The sequence below is a fragment of the Electrophorus electricus genome, chromosome 1, assembly GCF_013358815.1.
Source record: "Electrophorus electricus isolate fEleEle1 chromosome 1, fEleEle1.pri, whole genome shotgun sequence".
NCBI classification, from domain to species: Eukaryota; Metazoa; Chordata; class Actinopteri; order Gymnotiformes; family Gymnotidae; genus Electrophorus; species Electrophorus electricus.
Window position 1 is genome coordinate 14,154,075 of NC_049535.1, and position 20,565 is coordinate 14,174,639.

The following is a 20,565-nucleotide window of genomic DNA, read 5'->3' on the forward strand; positions in this document are numbered from 1 at the left end:
TTAGAGTCAGTGTTTGTGAGAGAACTGTAAGAGTGGCTGTGGGAGTAAAATGGGATTTACTTACAGAAAAACCAAAGGAAAAGCAGCATTAACACCTAAACAGAAGAAGCTATGGAGCAATGGATGACTTGATGAGAATAATCTTCACTGAAGCTTTATGAATTTGCATTGGCCAAGGAGATGATCCTGGAAACTTTTGTCTGGTGCCAAAACATATAAACATGTTGGGGGGGATTTCCCCACTCATTTATGATATACAGTCGCAAATTAGGTGAGTAATCGGAGGAGATCACAATCCTCAACAGTCTGAATGCAAAGGTATACTTTGATATTTGTAGCACATTTCTCATTCAGTTCATAGGAAATAGGTTTGGTGGTGATGAAATCATTTTTCATGATAATGTAGTCACAGAGCAAAGAGTGCTAAAGGTTTTCTTCAGAAAAGGTACATCAGTTGAATGACATGACCAGAAAACAGTCCTGATCTCAGGTCAGTTGAAAATTTAAGGTGGAAATGTCCATGGCAAGGCTTTATCCTGCAAAGCAGACCTGTCAACCACTATGCAAAAAATTAATGTAACCAAATTGATGCAGAATTTAATTTTTCACTAAGTTAACTCCATGCCGCAAAGAATTCAGCCCGTCATAAAAACCCAAAGAGAAGCAGAAAAGTACTAATTGTTTTTTATTCCATAATTGTTTTTTGCTTTATATGAAAATGATCGTCATTAATTAAAATAATTTGTTTAATGTGTCTCATGAAGCCAGAATGTTCAGCTATTAAAAAACTGTTTTGTGTCACGTCTGTGATTTGTTTATTTGCTATAGAGCAAAAAAGCCGGGTGGACGCCCTTTTAACGGCTATTCCATCACTTTTGTCAGGACTTGTATACACTGGAGAAACATTTGTCCGGAGAGTTTCCTGCTTACTCATGTTTAACGGTTGCCCTCCCTGTAGCGGATGTCAGCATTTCGTTTCCACGTAGCCGAGCCACTGTGGGGTGTTTCGCTGAGTCATGGTTCAGATTTAAAGACGCAGCTAGCCTTATCAAAGCAGAGTGCCGCGACGCCCAAATCACAGTTCAGCAACTGTTAGTCACCTTCTTCAACACACGTTATGTAAGGACAGAGAACATTACAAGTATATTATTCACTGTGTGTGATGTAGGCTACAACTGTAATGAGCACAAATGTACAAAAACTGTATGTTAAAGAATGCAAAAATGTCAAGGCAAGCAAAACGTGACCTAATGAAAGCTAAAGTTGTGAATAACCAGTCATTGTTGTGAAATAAATACTGGTCATACTGTAAGCTTCTGTTCTGCTTCACTGCAGCGCCTATAACATTTAGAAAACTAAACCTATGGAGTCATGTTTGTTAGTGTTACCCTTTCCTACAGCAAGTAACATTGCTTAATGTCAAACATCTGCTTTTGCTGTGCTGCTACAGTTTATACTAGTATCTGACTGTGTACTTTACTCACAGTGTGTCAACAGCAGTAGAGAATAAAGGTCATGTGATTTAACAAGTCATGATCTCCCCTCCCCCCCCCCCCCCCTTGGCTGTAGTACTGAAGAATGCACCAACTCATGGTTAGTCTCTTCCCTCCACCCTCCACCCTCCACCCTCCACCCTCCCTGCTTCTCTGTACAGTCCAGGCTGTGTCATGGTTAGCACATCCCTCCCCCATTGCCCACCCTTCCGCTGTTGTTGGGCTGCCTGATGTGCCGTGTCATGCTGAGCATGGACACTCCTCCTCTCTTTGTTCTAAGCCCTGCCTTCTGTTTGTCTGAGCTGAGTGCAGAGAGATGTGGGAGGGAGGCAGTGAGTGTGAGAGTGAGTATAAAAGAAGAACGCTTCAGTATGACTCCAGACTCCAGAGGATCAGAACTCAAAGCCGAAATACAGAAACTAACAAACCTCACAGGCTACGACACACCACCATCTAAACTTTGAGTGAGTAGAATTTTTTTTCCAGTAATGATCAGTTTATAATATATTTTTGTCTTTGTAAAGCATTTTGTTTAACTTTTGTTTTAGAATGACTGAATTATGGGTGTTAGTCTCCTGTATCATCATTCTGAGATGACTTTAGATTTACAGTCTGATGTTTCGTAACACTACTTGTCTTTTAAGAGATTATGTACTGAAGCTGTTCTAATTATCTTATGTATTTATTCACAGAAATGGAAGCAGATCACAGGTGCCTACTGAATGAGAGAAACCAAATCACAGACTGGTACATGCAAAACAAATCTTGGATCTACACACTGCACCTTTCAACTACTCACTCCCTTAGCTACATATTACCCAAAAACATCACTGAAGATAACGGAATCTGTGTTTCAGTGAGAAGTGAAACGAAACAGTAATTTTAGCTTGAAGGGTGTTATGTCCTTATTTATGACATACAAGTGAAAAATGACTTCTAAAATGGTGTGTAATAGGTTTGCAGTTAACGTGGTGCTGGTTGTGTCCCTGCAGTGACCTGTCCGAGCAGATAAAGGCGGTGACAAAAGAGAGCCATGTCCAAGCCGAGAACACCAAGGTGATGCTGGCCTTCCAGAGGGGTCAGCTGACTCTGCAACAGTACAAGGTCTGCAACCTCCCAGCCTTCTCAAGACTGTCACCTCTGCCACCCCAAGCTATTTTTAAAATGAAACAGTTTTAAATAACAGGGGTTTTTATGCAGTCATCATGGCTGTGAAATGCTGGTCAGGTCAGATTTGTAGAACAGACATGATTAGACTTGCCTGCACTGAGTAATGTAAACACTCACATTTGTTGCCAGCTAATGGGAAGAAAATGATCTAAAGCCAAGTTGACCTTTTCTTTTTGTCTCTTTCCTTAGCTCCTTCTGTGCTCTTTATACAAGATCTATGAGGCACTGGAAGAGGAACTAGACAAAAACTCCTCCCATGATGGTGTAGCACCAATTTACTTCCCCCAGGAGCTGGCAAGGCTGGAGTCCATCAAGAAGGATCTGGAGCACTTCTATGGTGCAAACTGGAAGGAGCAGCTCACTGTACCTGCTGCCACACTGAGATATGCTCAGAGGCTCAGAGAGGTAACAGAGAACGTGTTACAGCCTTTACATAGTTAATTTTTGGAAACAGGACAGATGAAGGAGATTTATCAATTTAATTGTTAACTTTCAAACACAGTCCTGAGGAACACTGCTCACACACTTGATTCAGCTAAGGATGTGTTTATAATTAGCAAATGAGCTGAAACAGCTGCACTAGAGCAGGTGCAAGGTCTGGTTCACCTAAGTGCATCTGGTCCTAACAAAGTATTTCCACACTGTACACAATGCTTTGCAATCAAATATATTTTTTCCTTCTCTTTCAGATTGGCAGGAAGCATCCAGAGTACCTCGTGGCTCACGCATACACTCGTTACCTGGGCGACCTGTCAGGGGGCCAGGTGCTGGGCCGCATTGCCCAGAAGTCTCTGGGGCTGAAGAATGGAGAGGGCTTGTCGTTCTTCTCTTTCCCTGCCGTGAGCAGCCCAAACCTGTTCAAGCAACTGTACAGAAGCCGAATGAACAGCATCACTCTGACTGAGCTGCAGAGAGAGGGTGTGCTGCAGGAAGCGGTCAGGGCCTTCAACTTCAACATCCAGGTTAGAACGCTACTTCCTTCACCACACGACAGCCCGCAACTCCATCTGGGTGTGATGTTTTCATGACTCTGCATTTTTCTTTTTAAAGTTACTTGTGAGGCAACTCTGTGACACAATGCTATGGGCTAATGTGAACCCATGTTTGGTTTGCATTGTCAGGTGTTTGAAGAACTGCAGAACTTGTTGAGCACCTCAGAGGAGACAGAACTAAGGCAGAGACACAAAACCCACAGCCCAAAGATGTCAGGTAAGAACACACACCCACAAACAATGAAATTTAGTGATCATTAACTTATGCAGCATGTGAACAACTTTTTTGCTTCCCTCAGATGCTGGTACAGACAAGAGCTTGGAACTGCCCTCATCCCTGGTCTCCAGCTCTCAGTTCCTGAGGATACTCCTTGGGTTGGCTGTGGTTCTGACAGTCGGCATGGGAGTCTATGCATTTTAAACCAGTTCCTGTCACTCAGTGGCATGTCAAATACTGTACATTATGGTAACGGTTAGTGAAGTTAAATTGTAGCAGTGCGTGGTAAAACTGCAGAAATGACCCTGGACAAAAAAACCTTTGTAGGCTTCAAGCCAGAAGCAATTTTCCTTAAAGCACTTTAAGGCGGCATTCTTTTTCCTAATGTAACATTCGGAACTAATTTTGTTGACTTTGCAGAAGTTGTTTGGTTGTCTTCTTAGTTTAATTATATCGATCCGTCTTAATCTTTCTTTACGCAAAGATCAAGGTGCAGGGCAGAATCGCACAGATACTGTTATGGTATCATCCTGCCATGTCTTCTACTGTAGCAATGTTTCAAATTGTTTGTGTGCAAAACGTTTGATTGTTTTTTTTTATTAAAAAAAGTACATATTTTTATTTAACAACGTTTCATAGCAGATCTCGTGTATTTATTTGGACACAACACATCGGGCTATATTGCTTTGCTATAACGGAATTAAGGGGTGCTAAAGCAGGAAAATACTCGATCTTTTCGCCAAAGTCTAGGAAACAAAGCAAGGTCTAGTTAGTGGAAATTAGGTGTTCTCATATGTGACTGGACACACAGATCTACTCGCAGAAGTCTATAGCTGTATTCGATTTAAAATACATATGGTATGGAATAACAGTATATATGTACAAACTCTGTACAAACATTCGTTACATACAAAAAGTGTGACGAGCGTTGAAATGTGCTTCAAACTTATTTGCAAGCGCATTTACACGCAGTGACTACGGGGTAAGGAACCTGTCTCCACAGACACTTTTTCCTCAAGAAGCACGGGCCCGTTCTCTTCTCCGCGCGCCTCGCTTCTCGCGCGCAGTCCTCTCCGACGTCGTCCCCGCGCCCCCAGCAGTGCCACGCGAGGATTTTCAAATGCGTTACCTGCGCGCGCCGGCACGCCATTCCGCTCGGGAAAGAGCAGGCGCGCGCGCTGCCGCCTTTCTCGCAGTCCGTGTGTCGCAACCACCGCGGCCAGAAGACCGGGCCCAGGTCCACCCACGTGTGGCGGAGGCTGCAGGTGGCCGACTGCACGAGCCATTTCCGTAGCGACGCCGCAGCGTCCACCGACAGCGCGCTCAGGTCCAAGTCCGCGGCCTCCTTCTCGAGTTTCTGCCGATAGCGCGCGGCGCTCGCCGCTAGCTCGGAAGTTGCCCTGACGCTGACGCTTTGGGTGGTCTTCGCGTAATTTGGAAACGACAACGTCTCGTTCCTTCGGGAGGTTTGGCCCGCCGTGTCCACATCACTCGCAGGCGGGGACGTGTCCGCCTCGGCCGGCCGTTCGATAGACATCCAGAAGGGGTCGAAGGACGACCCCAAAAGACGAATGAGCCTGGCGGGACGCAGGTGCTTCGGCTTCGGACCGTAATGGTAGTCCTCTTTGTTTAGCGAGAGAGTGTATGGACGAACCCCCTGCGCAGAAGAGGCAAAGTGGTCTTTGTTGCGCAAAAAACACAGCTGTGGATCCACATCCAGTATGTTAATCAAAGCGTCTTTGCTAGGTCGGCTAGTACCGGACGAGAGGACACGTATGGGCACACCGGTCCAAAACATCAGAAACAAAATCGTATTGCCCTTCGCTGTCCAACTGTAACATCCATTCATTTTGATACAGGCGGCAGAGGAAAGTTTAAAAAAAGCTGAAATACAAATCGTTGAAATGCAATAAGTCTTATAGCGCAACAAAACGATACGTCTGTCATTCCCCACCCATCGGAGGACGAGCCGACTAATTCTACAAAAATAAAAAATAAAAAACACACACACACACACAAAAGCTACAGCTCTGCCGATCCTCTCTCCGCGGTTGTTTTGAAGTCATTGTGTCCTTCTTGGGAAGCAGACATCCTTGAGCGCTATTTCAACAAGCCAGTTAGACAACAGACTCACTGCCGTCTAGACCGCACTCACTGAATCTAAACACGGTAACCCAGATTCAGACAACTCAAGGTGGTGGTAAAAACTAGCATGGGACACTACAAAAATCACACCTTTTAGGAACCCAAAGTCTATAAAAAGCTCTCAAGCTGGCTTCAGTAGATTATGCTGACAGTTAATGTTTTGCATTCCAAAACACTTTGGTCTGGATTTCCTTTAGGCACCTGGCAAGAAAACGCTGTGCTTGGTATTTATAGACAAAAGATCGAGATGTTCCACTTTTCAGAGAAAAACAGCAGTGATTTGACTACATAAGCATATCATTCAGTCCCAACATAATGTGCTGCAGAGACTAACTTCACATCATATTTGAAACAGCATCAAAATTTACTAAAGAAACTCTAAAATTCCCACACTTCCCCCAGTCCAGACAATCCTTAGAAAGAAGTCTTTCCAGAAGCCAAGCCGAAGACAGACAGCACATCTTTAATTTCGCATCACTCAAATCACAATGATGATCTTAACCACTTTTAGATTTTAACTGTCTAGACTTACATGCACATTAACTTAAATAAGATTCTAACATGACCATGTATGTAAGTTAATCTTAACAATATCTGGTATGCCACAGTTGTGTACTATGTAGTCCATATATCACCCCTATAACCAGAATGCACACATATCACAGTAAAGTCCTTCATAAACCTTCAGGTAGTAATCGCCGCTGGGTATGACACGCCAGCCTGTACTTGTACTTCCAGAATAGCACGCTAAGACAAATCTTTAATTACCTCCCCAATTCTGTATTTCCATAAACAGACTCTAATTTAGCAATAATTGCAGTTCATTTTAATTATCCTAAGGCTAATCATTTTCCATTCATTTGTTCCCTTGCAACGCATCTCAAATTCGTATTGAGGTAAGACTGCGTACCAAAGGCCCACTGACTGTAGCTGTTAACTATAGGCTGTCCTGGCAAATAATGACATTCAGACACTATAGAAAATGAGCTGGAGATTTTCATCTAGTCTAGACTGTGTAAGTAATATTCAGTTGTGGGACAGCTTTTTTGCAGTTTCTAACTGCTTTGATGCTCCTGAGTGGGTAAAAATGTCAGATTTTTCAATTCCACTGCCAACACACGGCATTGGGTGCTGCATGATCCGATAGCTGATGACACGCCTTCAGGAAGGCTGAAAGGCTGCACGCCCAGCCGTGCAGGTTTTAACATACAATGATAAACAAAACATCATTTTTGCCCTTAAGCGCTGCTTAAAAAAATAACTAATAAAATCTTGCCTTCAATAACAGGGATTACAACAGCCATTATTGGACATTATAACATTACGTTGTCCTCAAGGGATTTCGCTGAAAAAAATCTCTTCTTCAAAAAAAGAAAAAAGAAAAAAAAGTGTCATTATCTGTCATTATTATAACATTTACACAAAAAGGCCTTGGATATGTTACAGTGCTTTTACAGAAGGCTACTGGGTCGCACTCCTCACAGAGAGAACTCCGGTCTTCCTCCATCCCGCCCCGCCCCAAGTCTGTTAGAGGGAGAAGAACTCGTCCTGAGCGCTCTCCTGTTTCCCTGACGACTTGGGCAGCTGGGGGTTAGTGGCAGCTGAGGGGGGATTCTGGACAGATGGGAGATGATCCACCACTTTAGCCCTCTCTGCTAAAAACCTGTCGAATGCTGTGAGGGAGAGGAAATCAGGCCAGTGACCAGAATGACGCAAGATGTGTGGCTGTATGGTGCTGGGAGACACTGTATGGGGGAGGAAGTAAGGGTAGAGAGAAGAGAACAGAGAGAGAGAGAGAGAGAGGGAGAGGGGGAGAGAGGGAGTGTGAGTGTGGGAAAGAAAACAAGCAAAAGTGAGGGGGAGAGAGAGAGTGCGTGATTGTGAGAGAGAAAAAGAGAGCAAGCAAGACGGGGAGAGAGTGAACGAGTGGGGGAGTGACAAAAGAAAGTTAGCAATAAAGGGGGAGAGTGAGAAGAGTGATAGTGTGGAGAGGGTCAGCGAGTGTGTGTGCGCACTCACCTTCACTTGTAACCCCTTCATCATTTGTAGCATCATGCTGAAAAAGTGACAAAACCAGTCACTTCACCCATCACAGCTGAAATATCCCACATTTAAACAATTATATATGAAAACATTACACACATATTGATCACACGGTCAAACATTTGTAATGCTCACATGTTCAACTACATTACAATGCGACTGTATTATAAAAATCACCTGCCTATACATGTTAGTTTAACTTCAGGTTTAAGACTGTAACAAACATGTTATGAGAGGTTATAGTGAATATTATTACACTAAACACCGTCTCATTTAAGATGATTTGGGAAAGGGGGCCTTGGATTCTATCAAAATATATTATGTTTATCGAAAACAACAAACACAACAAAGCCTTCCCGGAGGAAATGATTCTAACCACCAGATGGCGCTATTGCGCTACTTCATTCTCTCTTAGACGCTAATGCCTGCAGATCAACAAAAACAAAAAGCAGTCGCAATGCCATGTTTACCGTTTCTGCGGACAGCCATTTTTCAATATCATCCATAGCAGCATTCTGTGGTGTTGGCATCTAAGAGACAACACAAAAACAATAGGCAATAGTGCAAAATGATTTCTGAAATACAAAGAATCAGTGAAAATCAATAGCACGATCAACAGTAACTGAGAAATGGCTGTTATCGTTTAGGCAAATCTACAGCTGAGACATGAGGCTAGCTATTTTAGGTTTCAGGTAAATTAGTAGCGACACAGCATGCATACAGTCATCAGACCACAATATGTGAAACCTGGAGATAAGTACATGTCATTCCTGGGTCAAACACTCTTCAAACATTCTCTCATATGATTAAAGCACTGAAGTGTTTTGAAAGTGTAACTGTTTTTTTTTTGTTTGTTTGTTTAAGTTTCGGTATTTATTCTTTTAGATGCTTCAAGATGCTTTAAATGCTGTCATTGTTTAAATTTGAAGTAATTATATAGTGAACTTGAATGTGTAGTGATCCAGCTATCATTGACCCTGAGTTTCACAGTAGAGAGTACTAACAGGTAGTACTACCAACAAAAAGCACTATTTTGCAGTTTTTAAACAGAGGACCCCTCTTTGGGGTTTTCAGAGAGCACCTTTAATGCACATGAGAGTTGCTCAGTCTTGATTACCATCAGCAGAACAAGCGTTAAAGTCCTGAAGAGCCACTGATTCAAAGGGATATGTATTTATTACAAACTACAGCTGGCTTTTTGGATGGAGTGTAACCCTCAGCTAGGCCTCTCTGAACTAGACAGTCACTTAAACTGATGAATAAAAATTTTTTTTGAAAGAATACAAAAAAACATGCATGCAGACCTTCCTGTCTGGTAGTATGTGTGTGGACCCAACACACACCACATACTACAGCAGGTTTAAGGTATGTTGATCTGTTTTGGAAGCCAGGCAGAGATTTTTCACTTCTACTCCACCACTGAACTGAGCATCATTTTTTAAGTGCATCTATGGAGCATCGGACATGGAGCAATATGATTTACATTATGAATTATGCAGTGTGGTGTTGCTGATGGACTATGGATTATGGAGCATATATTGTGTCGTCACTGGAACCCACCAGCCCCTCACTGTATATCCATTGAGACTGACGCATCCAGTCACCTGTCACATCCTTTGCACATACACACAGGTAAACACAGTCTGGGTTAGTATGTTAGTGACATGCTAAAGTGCTGTTGGTTGGTAAATAAAACAGATTAAACATTAGCACAAACAAAAGCACCACTCACATCTTTCTGTTCAACTGTTAGCTTAAGCAACATATTTCCTGACTTTAAAGAAAGGTAACAGATAAACATTTATGCACGCTAGATTAATATTTTTGATGATGTGCTAAACTCAGCATTACCATGTTAGAGTAAAGAGAGAGGTAAAGTGCAGATGAGTGCAGAGTAGTTAATACTGACCCCTCCTGTGACCTGGAGTCGAGTGTCTAACGCGCCAGCCAGGCTTTCAATGGCACCAGGGTCCTCGTACCTCACACTGCACGCATGCACACACACACACACAGACAGACAGACACACACAGACAGACAGACACACACACAGACAGACACACACACAGACAGACACACACACAGACAGACACACACACAGACAGACACACACACAGACAGACACACACACAGACAGACACACACACAGACAGACACACACACAGACAGACACACACACAGACAGACACACCTTGCAGTCATCTCGTTTGCATGGAAGGGGAGCCTTCTCAAGTATAGAAAGGCACTTATTACCGCTCGAACATCTCTCGACACATGGAAAATAACAAAAATACTCCCAGATTTCCATTTAGTACAACTGCACATCTAATTAGGAATAAAACTGACACCAGTGCTCAGATTACAACTTCATATAGTAGTAATGAATTTATGAATTTCTACAATAAGAAAAATTAAGCACATTAGAGATAACAGTAAGAGTATTAATGTGACATCGGGCAGCTACTTAGAGATCAGAACAAACAAGCCAAAAACAATTCTAGAATCCTTTACACCTATCCAAGAGCCAGAACCTACATCTCTGATCTCACCCTCAAACTCCTCCACTTGCTTACTAGATTCACTACCCTCACACTTTCTTAAGGAAATCCTACCTGAAGTAATTGAATGATTACTGCTAATTTGAAAGATTTAGCAATGTAGCCAATGTTCAAGGAGGAGTTAATTAAATTTAGTAATCAGACCGCTTATCAAAAAATGTAACCTCAACCCATGTCAGCTGTCAAACTACAGGCTAATCTTAAACCTTTCAGTCAGGGTTTAGGGCCCATCATAGTACAGAGACAGCACTGATTAAAGTAGTTAATGATCTGTTGTTGGTCTCTGCCCAGGGTTATGTCTCTTTGCTTATACTGCATGAGTGCAGCATTTGACACTATATATCACAACATTTTACTAGATAGATTCAAAAATGTTGTTGGGATTAGGGGAATAGCCCTTTCCTGGTTTAAATCTTATCTAGCTGATCACTACTGTTTTAACATAAATGGAGACTTCTCAGCATACTACAAGGTTAGCTATGGTGTCCCACAAGGATCTGTTTTAGAGTCTTTGCATTTTTCCTTATATATGCTACCGCTAGGTGACATACGTAAGCACTGTTCTAGTTTCCACTGCTATGCTGATAATACTCAGCTATATGTCTCAGCTGAACCAGAGGACATATATCAGCTTAGTATTACTGAGGAATACATAAACGACATTAGACACTGGATGTTGAGAAACCTTCTCTCCCCTAATCCTGACAAAAAAGTGCTTCTGTTAGGCTCACAGACAGCCAAGACCTCGCTCTCTAATTGCTTATTGACCCTCAATGGTCTCTCAATCACATCTTCTCTAACAGTTAAAGATCAGTTATTATGGATCCCAGTCTCTCATCCGAAGCTCATGTAAATATTTCTAGGACCGCCTTTCTCCACCTCAGGAACATTGGAAAGATTTGGAACATACTACTTTCACATGAATCAGAAAAGCTAGTCCAGTCCATGCATTTATCACTTCAAGATTGGACTACTGTAATACCTTACTATCAGGCTGTACCACCAACTGCCTAAACAAGCTCCAGCTAGTTAAAACATTTTTACATAATGCCCATCTTAGCTCCTGTTTCAGTAGTCTTTGAGTTACAGCATATGGTCATGAATCATATAAAGCGTGAAGCATATGCATACTGTGATTACGAGTAAAATGTGTTTGGCGCTATATGACGGTGATCTTCCACTTCTGCAAAGTCTAAGCATAAGGGGCAGTACAGTTTAGTGTTTAGTGCGCTAATGCTTGAACATTCAATGCGTGTCAGACCAGAGCGTATGAATTGCCAAAGTGTGCAGTGCAGGCCTGGGACTGATGTATCCCAAAGCCTACCTCTTCCTCTGCTCAGCTAGCGAGCTGCCTCTCGTCTGTGCAAACATATCAAATTCATCTTCTTCCTCTGTAGGTTGGGGTGGGTGAGAGAGAGAGAGAGAGAGAGAGAGAGAGAGAGAGAGAGAGAGAGAGAGAGAGAGAGAGAGAGAGAGAGAGAGAGAGAGAGAGAGAGAGAGAGAGAGAGAGAGAGAGAGAGAGAGAGAGAGATGTAGTAGGATGTAGCAAATAATAATATGAGAACAATGAAAAAGAAGTCTAAACAAACATCATATTCAACATCAGCTCTGTAGCGAGGGTGGGAAGAAGGGACAGGAAGCATGAGCGAGAGGGAAAAAATGGAGGTAGTAATCACTCACCTGCATTGTTCATGGGTTTGAATGGAGGGTCAGCCACTGGATGAACTTCAGGTGGAAGTGAAGCCTGATTGGCTGGTGGCATAACAGGGCTAAGGTCTATGAGGTTTCCTGTCTTTTGCATACATGAAAAACCATAAAAATAACAGTGTTCCATACTCATAAAAACATATATATGCAAAAATGCATAATTTGAGTGAACAACAGCCTGAAAATAAATGCATGAATAAAGAATTTTAAAAAGAAGTGTAAAATTACTTGCTCTGTCGTCGCTTGTTGTGTAACGCTAAGTCTTTCAAACCTTGATTCAGAAAAAAATGCAAACCTCATAAATGCAAGCCTGAGTGGTTACATATAACAAGACCACTTTGGTTTCTGACTTCTCAAACATCCACCTTTAATCAAGAGGTCTTCTAGTGCTGATGCAGGACCAGCTCCCAAGCAAAATGCTAACCTGAACTGTTACAAGGGAAATAGCAGAACGCTGACCTCAGACTAGCATAACACCACATCCTCTGCCAGCATCGCGACAGACTAGTGCAGGCTTTAGCTAAGCCTGTGATAGAGTGGTGGCACTGTGGTTTTGGTTTCGAGAATGCATTACCACATGCACGTGCCTGGGTATCACACAAGCACCTGCCTCATTACATTACAAAACTCCACACCACAGTGCCCCTGTATTCCACTTAGTAGTGAAGCACTAGCATACAACTCAATGTTACAAAAACACAGTTTAAAAAGAAGCATACAAGTATGTGTGGTGTGTGTATGTGCATATATGTGTCTGTGTTCCTTGCAACTATACAGTGTTATCAGTTCATTGCAGTTCTAGCTCCAGCACCACTAAGTGGTTCTTTTAGAGACTGCTAGGCTGTAGTACCTTTCATAGCGGATGAAAGCGTTGTTGAGATCATCGTTGACAACCAACAGCTCACCAATCAGCTCTTCCTCACAGAGCCTGGGGATCAACTCCACAACTCTCTGCTGCATGCTCTTACACACAGAGTTCAGCTGCTGCTTTTGCATGCACACGCGCGCGCACGCACACACAGACACACACAGATGTAACAGAGGGTGAGTGAAGGGACTAGAGAGGAGAAATGCAGAGGTGAGTTAGCATGTGAGAGGGTGTGAGACCAGGTGAGAGAGCGTGCTAGTGATCAGATGAATGGGGTGACCGAGCGGGTGAGTGTGCGAGCAGGTGAGTGTCGGTTGAGCGAGGGGTGAGCGAAGGTGTGCGCGAGAGGGTGCATTGGCAAAAAGTACAGAGAGCAGTACCTGCAGAAGCTCCAGGTCTGAAGGTGAGCTCTCTCCTGGTTTAAGCTGGTTCAGCATCTCTGTCATCACCGTCAGGTTTCCCTTCACCAGGTCCAACTCTGCTCTGAGCTTCTGTTTCTATGATATGTGCACACACAAACACACTTTACTACAGTGCTACATCTCTGCAGTCATACATAGAATGGTCAATCACTGCTTTACTTTTTGGTCAGTGATGAGTTAGTTCACATGCAATGAGCACCTGTTCTCGTGAGAGGGGAACAGCTGATCCATTTGCCTGTGGAGTGGGTGTGGGTGTGGGGATGGGAGCACGTGTCCTGCAGACAGCAGACACAGGAACAGATGGGGCAGATGTCCTGTCTTCCGGAATGCTCTGGAAGAGGCCATAAAATGGAGAGTCAATAAGGCCAGTTGCGGTTAAATGTCGGGTAAACTGCACAACACTTATCTGTGGATATAGCAAAAACATTGACATGACAATCACCAGCACGAAATTTAATCTGTGAGTGTACATGTAAAAACACAGCAGTCTTAAACATACATTGTAGTAGCTCATTTAATAGTGGTCATCTGATTGGTTTCTATAAGTGAATTAGACTGATTAATGATGACTAGAAATAACTCATGCTCGAGAATGAGTTTTTCCTACATGTGGAATCAACTCACGTTGTTCTATTGGCTGTGAATTCTACGTCCCAAATTTGATTGATTGTGTGGAAACCTACTATTATATAAGCTATGAATACAATCAAGTCAGGAGGATATTTTGAAGGAACTGAGTGCAAAAGTGGTTGAATCTACCTGTCTCTTTAATTTACATGACACACCGTAAAAGATGTAATAAAACATTTCAGAGATGAAAACAGAATTCATTTACTGTAGCTATGGTAACACATTCCCCCTCTTACCCTTCAGCTGCTAGCAATATTTGCAAGCAAGAAAAAAAACCTTTGTATTAGTCTCCATGTTTGTTATGCTTCATGATCAAGAACACTCCAGGCCTCCCCCTTGTTTAACCTTGTTTGACTGACTTTCTTTCCCTTTGAAGAGCTGCAGCTCGTTATTAAAAAGAGCTATTCAGTAAAAACTCAGAGCACAGGGTACGGGACAATGGAGCTAGTTTGCGCCGGGTCCCCTGCTCTCTTCTGCCACTAGACACGAGTGTTCTGAGAGCGTTTTATGTGGCCATGTGCTCTGTGTGGGAGGGTAAAGTCCAAGAGGTGGTGAGAGTTGTGGGGAATTACCCTGCTGGGGGTGTGGATGGGTGAAAGGGCATCCAGGTCAGTCATGGGAAATTCCAGCCCTCTCTTCCTCAGGTCATCATACACGCTCACCACTCCGGCCAGCGAGGGGGTGTTCCGGAAGGCGTCAGCCCATGCCTGCAGGAGCCGAACCCGCACAAAGAACGTCGGAGGCTATTCCCATAAGCTCTACTTCACAAACAGGTTTGTCATTGGTTTAAAAAAAAAAGAAATCTAAACAAACCTGAATGAGGCTTAAGATTCTGTCCTGCAAAACCATTGGGGGGTTGTTTTTTGGGAGAATGGTTCCAACAAGAACTCCCTCCACAAACTCCTGTGAGCAGACTTGAATGTGGAAACGATGGCCACAGTTCTTCACACATGTCTCGAGCACCTGGGAATATGATGATGATGATGATGATGATGATGATGATATTTATATGCATTGAATAATAAATATACACTCCAAGAGAGGCACATTGACTGTGCTGTGAAAACAAAACACTTTCCGACAAGTGTGTCTTGTGCAGACGTTATCCAAACTGTGCAGTCTTGAGCATGCACTAGACTAGACAGAGGGAGTGGAAAAGAAGAGAGGGGAGAGAGAGCCCAAAAAACTGGGACCTTACAGTCAGTGCCAGCATGACCTCTCTGAAGTTCTTATTTCCAACAATCTTCTTCTTTATGGCTTTCATTGCATCTTTGGGTCTGTAAACACACGCACGAGCAGAACAGTACTGTAGAATTCCTTTAGCATGTAGCGATACAACAAATACATGAGAAAGAGTAGATATTCAGTCAACAGAAAAGGGACACCACAACTGCGTATGTAATAACCCCACCCTTCATCTGTCTCATTGATGATGTCACAGATTTCCATGTTCAAGCCCCAATCCTCAGCCTGTAGTGCAGCGCTGGTGGCTCTCTCTGAACAAGACAGATACCGACGTCATCAACTCAGTAAGTGAGAACAGCATAGTACTTTAAAATAAAGGACATGTTCCATTGAAAATACTAAATTCAAAAGGCTGAAATACATTTGTCTTGTATTTGTCTGCAATTGACAACACCTCAAAGAAAAGAAACAGCAGCTCACAGCTCCGCTCAAACCCTCAGCACTGATGTATTTGGCGAAAACTAGACGCAAGAGTTGGCAATGTTTATGAGACCTCCCACCCCACTTTAAGGCTTTTCTAACATCAAAAGAGACACCAAAAGGTATATGCTCATAAAATCTGAAACACAGATGAGAAAACATAAGTGCATAAAGAAACACCTACAGTTGTGTTTCTGATGCAGCATATTGGATGCAATATATTATCCACTGAGCCATCCTGTCCAGTGTTGTCATGCTTTTTCAACATGTCACAAAGCAGTTAGACACATTTCACTTTTCTGCAAACAGGACAAGGGAATTGGCTGGGGACAGGTTTCCACTGCATGAAAGAACCATCATTCAGTGACAAAAAAACAGGCCTTTTTATATTACACTGCAAAAGGTGGACAGAATTCCTCTGTTACTTTGGCACACAGTCAAGTAGGCCAGCCCTGGTTGGAGAGCGAGGTATCTGAAAGTCACTTAAGAGCCTGTACCAAAGATCTCACAGGAAGAAACTACAAATTCACCAAGAGCAATTGTGAAAAGGAAATGCAGGAAATGCATCATGTCTTCTGTGTTAATTCAGAAATAAATGTGTTGCTCTGTAGGCCTTCATGACAGCTTTCAATCCAAACCATTCTATCTATGAACAGAGTTTCTGGGAAACATTTCAGTGTGTGTCCATGTGACGCAAAGCAAGCACAGCTCACATGAGTTTCACTGTGTTAAGATGTCAGCTGTGTGAGGGCCTTTTAATTCAATAAATCCCTCCTTCATGCTCTCTCCTCGGTTTGACTGCTTCATGTGACTATCAGCTGCCTCTGCTAACATTCTGAGTAGCCTAACTAACCCGTAACATTCATGACCTTAATGTGATAATTACAATGGAGGTGAGAAACTGTGTGTGTATGTGTGTGAGTGAGAGTGGGTGAGAGAGAGAGAGAGAGAGAGAGAGAGAGAGTTGAAAATGAGCAAGTATGCCAAAATTCGTAAATACAAACATCTAAAAGATATATAAAAATTACATTGTTGAACATTCTCCTGAAAGCGGAGGTTTGCTGAAGTGACGCAGTAAGCGTCCCTGTCCTCCGCTGTCTCCGCTAGACTACCACTTACAAGTGAACCCGCACTTCGCATCTATCAGGACAGATAAGGCTCCTGCTGGGATCACCTTGTTTAAGAACAAGCCTTAGAAATAAGAGTATGTCAAAATAGTGGGTCGAGGTTGCCTAATGTACCACTACAATCGGAACTCCAGATCTTAGATAAAAACAAAACAGTAAACCAGCGAGCCCGAGCATTCGGCTTTCAAGCTGCAGGTGAATACTCAACAAATAGTTTTTCTGTTTTCAGTTCTCCAATTAATCTAACGGACTCGCCCATTTTTTGCACACAAAATCGGGTCCAAGGAGGGGACAAATCCAACAGGCCTACAGCCACATAATAATTCTAAATGTATTGCGAATTGGCGAATCGAGTTCGTACTCTGTGCTACAAACGATTTACAAATAGGCTATGATAAGTTTCTAAATTTGCAGGCGGAAACTTTGAACTTAAACGATAAACATATGAACGTTTTAGACAGTACGAGCATAAATCGATGTAGGAAACAGTTGTTAAAACGTAGGAAACTGAAATCGACATCCAAAACAAACAAGATTCAACAGACCACAGGTTGCTGTTGCAAAATTCATCAACTGGTGAAGCGTATGATTGCAGCTAAAGGGCCACGCAGAAGAGGAAGCTCGCGCTCCCATTCTAGCTGACAGTTCCTATTCTAGTTAATAATTAAACAACACAACTTTAAACTAGAAAAGTTGTTTTAAAACACTCACGGATGCGCTGTCCGACCGGAGACGATAACGGGCTCCCGATAAGGAAATCCATTTTACTTTATGTTATGGAGTAAGGGAACGATATTCATTCACTCGTGCCACTTTCAGGGGCTCTCCGTTCGGTCGTTAAAGCGCGCGCAGACGTCTGCTGAGCCCTGCACTCTGAACGTGTGGTCACGTGAAGGAGCTCGGTTAAGAGGCGCGGCTATCAACCAGTTTACGCCACCGTGAGGATCACCGGTCTGAGGGAAGTGTCACTTTGCTGTTTAGCTGAGAAATAATTTTATAGACTGAATGCACAATTAATGCCACACATATTGGTTGTAGTAGTGCCTGTTCTCTGCAGGTCTACTTTTTTCGATAAATCGATAAATTCAATGTACCTTTCAAATTAACGCATATCACTGTAATTGTAAATGTTTTATTAAAACAAAAACCATGAACAGCTATTTTTCATATAATTGTATCACTATACAAATGTTTACATTAAAACAATGCTATTGACAGACAATGGTAGCGTTGACTTACGAAGTAGCAGATTTAAGAGTACCTGCAGTAAAAGAACTTTTCATTTTAACCTTCGTAGAAAGGTAGCGAAGGAGAGATGTAGCACCTTTGTGATGAAAGATAACATTCATGAAAATATCAATAGCACAAAATAATAATTTAAAACTAAATAAAATGTGTTTATGATTTGCCTACTATTGCGCATTGCTATTGCAGGTAAAGCACAGTACCTCTAAAACGGTATGAAACAGTATGGCATTTTACAGTTCCTGTGACATTTTACAGTTGTCAGACTGATCAAACCACAGAGATATGACTTCTTTGTGAGACACAGGCTACAGTGATAACAAGACATTTCTGGTTTTCTTAGACTAGTACATAAATGAGTTGTCACTGTGGTTGCGGTCACTTTTGATATAAAACAAGAAAGCAAGGCTCGCTAGTGGTTTCATTAAAAACACACAACCATAGCAAAAGCTAGAGCTATAGTCAAGGGTAAAACCCGAGACGACTTCTTTCCGCCACGATCTCCTCTGCCTCACAGGGAGGTAGTTGAATGTTACGAAGCTCATTTCAGTTTGATGTAGACGAGGATTACATCTGAGTCCTTGTTGAAGCAGCTTCCCTCTAAGGTAGTTTAAAATGGAATTTTCCCGTAGTATGCGGTGTAAGCCGCTATTATACCATCAGTATCCGACATGTGCTCACAGGCCAGGTTAGCTTCACAAACCTCTCTCAAACTGAGAGAGAGAGAGAGAGAGAGAGAGAGAGAGAGATTGATTGATTGATTAATATTGCTATTGTAAATACGATCATAAGATCTGTATCAAAAATGTAACCTACACATTTCTAACAACATTTTCAAAATAAGTGGAAAATAAAGCATATACGAATCCTTGTAAAGCCACATTAATGGCAGTACTGATGATAAAAATGAATCTAACTATCCTACGTGTGACATCAGCATTCCACAGGCACCCAGAGCCCAGTAGCATGTTGTGAAATAAATCAGCGTTGTGATATACAACAGTATGACGAAAAACCACGGAATATGTATGCTACCTAACTGATTGCCTATCAAATTAATGCTTGTTAAAACACTTCATGAGCAAGAACAGAATAGAATAAAATCAAAAGTATATGAAGAAGAGAAGAGAAGAGAAACAATGGTTTCTAGGAGGGTTATCCAGGAGCAGGTGTACCTCTCCAACTGGACTGGGGTCAGGTTTGCAACAGGCGTGTCAGCTCTTCTATGTCTCTTCAGCATAGACGTGGCTAGAGACCTCTTCATCATCACATGATCAGCATGCGCAGCTGTAGGGAAACAGTGGAGTCACACACACTCAAAAGCAGCACCTACAGCATTGGCAGGATGAGTCTATCAGGGTTTCCCAGTCTCTGGCCCATTCCATAGCAAATCCTGGTCAAGATAAGCTTGACTACCAGTCAGTGAGTTGATTTAGGTGGATAATAGCAGATAGTGTGCAGATAACAATTACTGTGCAAAAGTTGGGAACAAACTAATGTTTTGGACCCTGGCTAATTTGGTCCTTCCATGAGAGTGTTTGAGAAGATAAAGTGACACACAGTAACCAAGACGTTCTGTGCATGAGACGAGCAGGTATCTCACCTTCATCACTGACAGAGTTGGACTCAGTGGAATCGGATGCGGAATTGGAAGATGAATCGGAATCTGAGGCAGAATCGGATGCGGAGTCATACACAGAGTCGGATGCAGAGGACAAGTCGGATGTAGAAGAGTCGGAGGTTGGAGTGGAATCGGTGTCAGGGTCAGGGTCGGCTGCTGGGGCTGACTCGGGATCAGAGAAGTCCTCTATGGGGCCTAGAAACACGGACATAGGAAACAAAACTCTTACAAACACACACACACACTTAGACTTCAATGTTACCCTGCCTTTACCTAGTTTGATTCAAGGCCTATAGAATAAAAAAGAAATGCATATTCTTTAAGAGGTCTTTGGTCAGCCTGGGTAGTTATTTACAGATATAAGTAAAAGAGAGAACTGTCACTTCTTTCTCCTCATCTCACCTGGCTTGGGTGTGCAGGCAGACAGCAAAGCGAAGAGGATGAGGATGGTGAAGGTCTTCATCTTTTGTTTTTCGTTCTCGTTCGTTCTTTTGGTCTTCCAGAGATGTGAGCTCGGTACTCTTCTTGTCCTGGTCTTCTTCTTCTACTGCTTTGGCTCTTCGTGCTTTGGTGTTCCTTCTTATGCTGAGCGTCTTTTTATTATTACTTACCCCACCACACGAACTGTTGTCGAAGTTTGTGATTGGTTCGAGAATCAAGTGAC

The 20,565-nt window shown here is 42.6% G+C and overlaps 4 protein-coding genes across 5 annotated transcripts; 1 reads left to right on the forward strand and 3 right to left on the reverse strand.

The window, feature by feature from the left end:
- The first annotated feature begins 1,846 nt into the window (after positions 1–1,846).
- Positions 1,847–4,498, forward strand: LOC113579527 (heme oxygenase-like). Its single transcript, XM_027013541.2, has 7 exons — positions 1,847–1,957; positions 2,186–2,240; positions 2,486–2,597; positions 2,853–3,068; positions 3,353–3,625; positions 3,785–3,872; positions 3,955–4,498. Exons 2-7 carry the CDS (start codon positions 2,188–2,190, stop codon positions 4,074–4,076), a joined length of 864 nt encoding a protein of 287 aa, XP_026869342.2. The 5' UTR covers positions 1,847–1,957; positions 2,186–2,187; the 3' UTR covers positions 4,077–4,498.
- On the reverse strand, positions 4,454–6,289 carry LOC118241719 (noggin-2-like). The gene has a single exon (XM_035528215.1). The coding sequence runs from the start codon at positions 5,719–5,721 to the stop codon at positions 4,819–4,821; it is 903 nt and encodes a 300-aa protein (XP_035384108.1). The 5' UTR covers positions 5,722–6,289; the 3' UTR covers positions 4,454–4,818.
- A 116-nt stretch (positions 6,290–6,405) lies between these two features.
- On the reverse strand, positions 6,406–17,888 carry LOC113579467 (target of Myb protein 1-like). 2 transcript variants are annotated; one of them, XM_027013432.2, is made up of 16 exons: positions 17,747–17,888; positions 15,655–15,739; positions 15,442–15,520; positions 15,057–15,206; positions 14,816–14,950; positions 13,813–13,944; positions 13,572–13,688; positions 13,174–13,307; positions 12,552–12,594; positions 12,297–12,408; positions 11,941–12,007; positions 9,970–10,045; positions 9,621–9,674; positions 8,531–8,590; positions 8,037–8,073; positions 6,406–7,690 (listed from the first exon to the last, which is right to left on the reverse strand). In XM_027013432.2, exons 1-16 carry the CDS (start codon positions 17,796–17,798, stop codon positions 7,545–7,547), a joined length of 1,479 nt encoding a protein of 492 aa, XP_026869233.2. In that variant the 5' UTR covers positions 17,799–17,888; the 3' UTR covers positions 6,406–7,544. The 2 variants fall into 2 exon arrangements, with proteins under 2 accessions (XP_026869233.2, XP_026869242.2); XM_027013441.2 differs by lacking the exon at positions 9,621–9,674 and having other exon boundaries at positions 6,408–7,690.
- Positions 17,889–18,890: 1,002 nt separating this feature from the next.
- On the reverse strand, positions 18,891–20,440 carry bglapl (bone gamma-carboxyglutamate (gla) protein, like). Its single transcript, XM_027013606.2, has 4 exons — positions 20,304–20,440; positions 19,884–20,096; positions 19,456–19,567; positions 18,891–18,993 (listed from the first exon to the last, which is right to left on the reverse strand). The coding sequence occupies exons 1-4, from the start codon at positions 20,362–20,364 to the stop codon at positions 18,891–18,893; spliced, it is 489 nt and encodes a 162-aa protein (XP_026869407.1). The 5' UTR covers positions 20,365–20,440.
- Between the last annotated feature and the right edge of the window lie 125 nt (positions 20,441–20,565).

What these genes read in the sequence shown, in the direction of transcription:
- LOC113579527 (XM_027013541.2), top strand. Translation starts at nt 2,188, where the DNA reads ATGGAAGCAGATCACAGGTGCCTACTGAATGAGAGAAACCAAATCACA. An exon ending in TGACTCTGCAACAGTACAAG is followed by an intron (nt 2,598 to 2,852) that starts GTCTGCAACCTC and finishes CTCTTTCCTTAG; the next exon opens with CTCCTTCTGTGCTCTTTATA. An exon ending in CCACAGCCCAAAGATGTCAG is followed by an intron (nt 3,873 to 3,954) that starts GTAAGAACACAC and finishes TGCTTCCCTCAG; the next exon opens with ATGCTGGTACAGACAAGAGC.
- LOC118241719 (XM_035528215.1), bottom strand. Translation starts at nt 5,721, where the DNA reads ATGAATGGATGTTACAGTTGGACAGCGAAGGGCAATACGATTTTGTTT.
- LOC113579467 (XM_027013432.2), bottom strand. Translation starts at nt 17,798, where the DNA reads ATGGATTTCCTTATCGGGAGCCCGTTATCGTCTCCGGTCGGACAGCGC. An exon ending in AATGGCTGTCCGCAGAAACG is followed by an intron (nt 8,074 to 8,530) that starts GTAAACATGGCA and finishes TCACTTTTTCAG; the next exon opens with CATGATGCTACAAATGATGA. An exon ending in TGAAGGGGTTACAAGTGAAG is followed by an intron (nt 7,691 to 8,036) that starts GTGAGTGCGCAC and finishes TCTCCCTCACAG; the next exon opens with CATTCGACAGGTTTTTAGCA.
- bglapl (XM_027013606.2), bottom strand. Translation starts at nt 20,364, where the DNA reads ATGAAGACCTTCACCATCCTCATCCTCTTCGCTTTGCTGTCTGCCTGC. An exon ending in TGCCTGCACACCCAAGCCAG is followed by an intron (nt 20,097 to 20,303) that starts GTGAGATGAGGA and finishes CCGTGTTTCTAG; the next exon opens with GCCCCATAGAGGACTTCTCT. An exon ending in ACCCCAGTCCAGTTGGAGAG is followed by an intron (nt 18,994 to 19,455) that starts GTACACCTGCTC and finishes TCTCTCTCTCAG; the next exon opens with TTTGAGAGAGGTTTGTGAAG.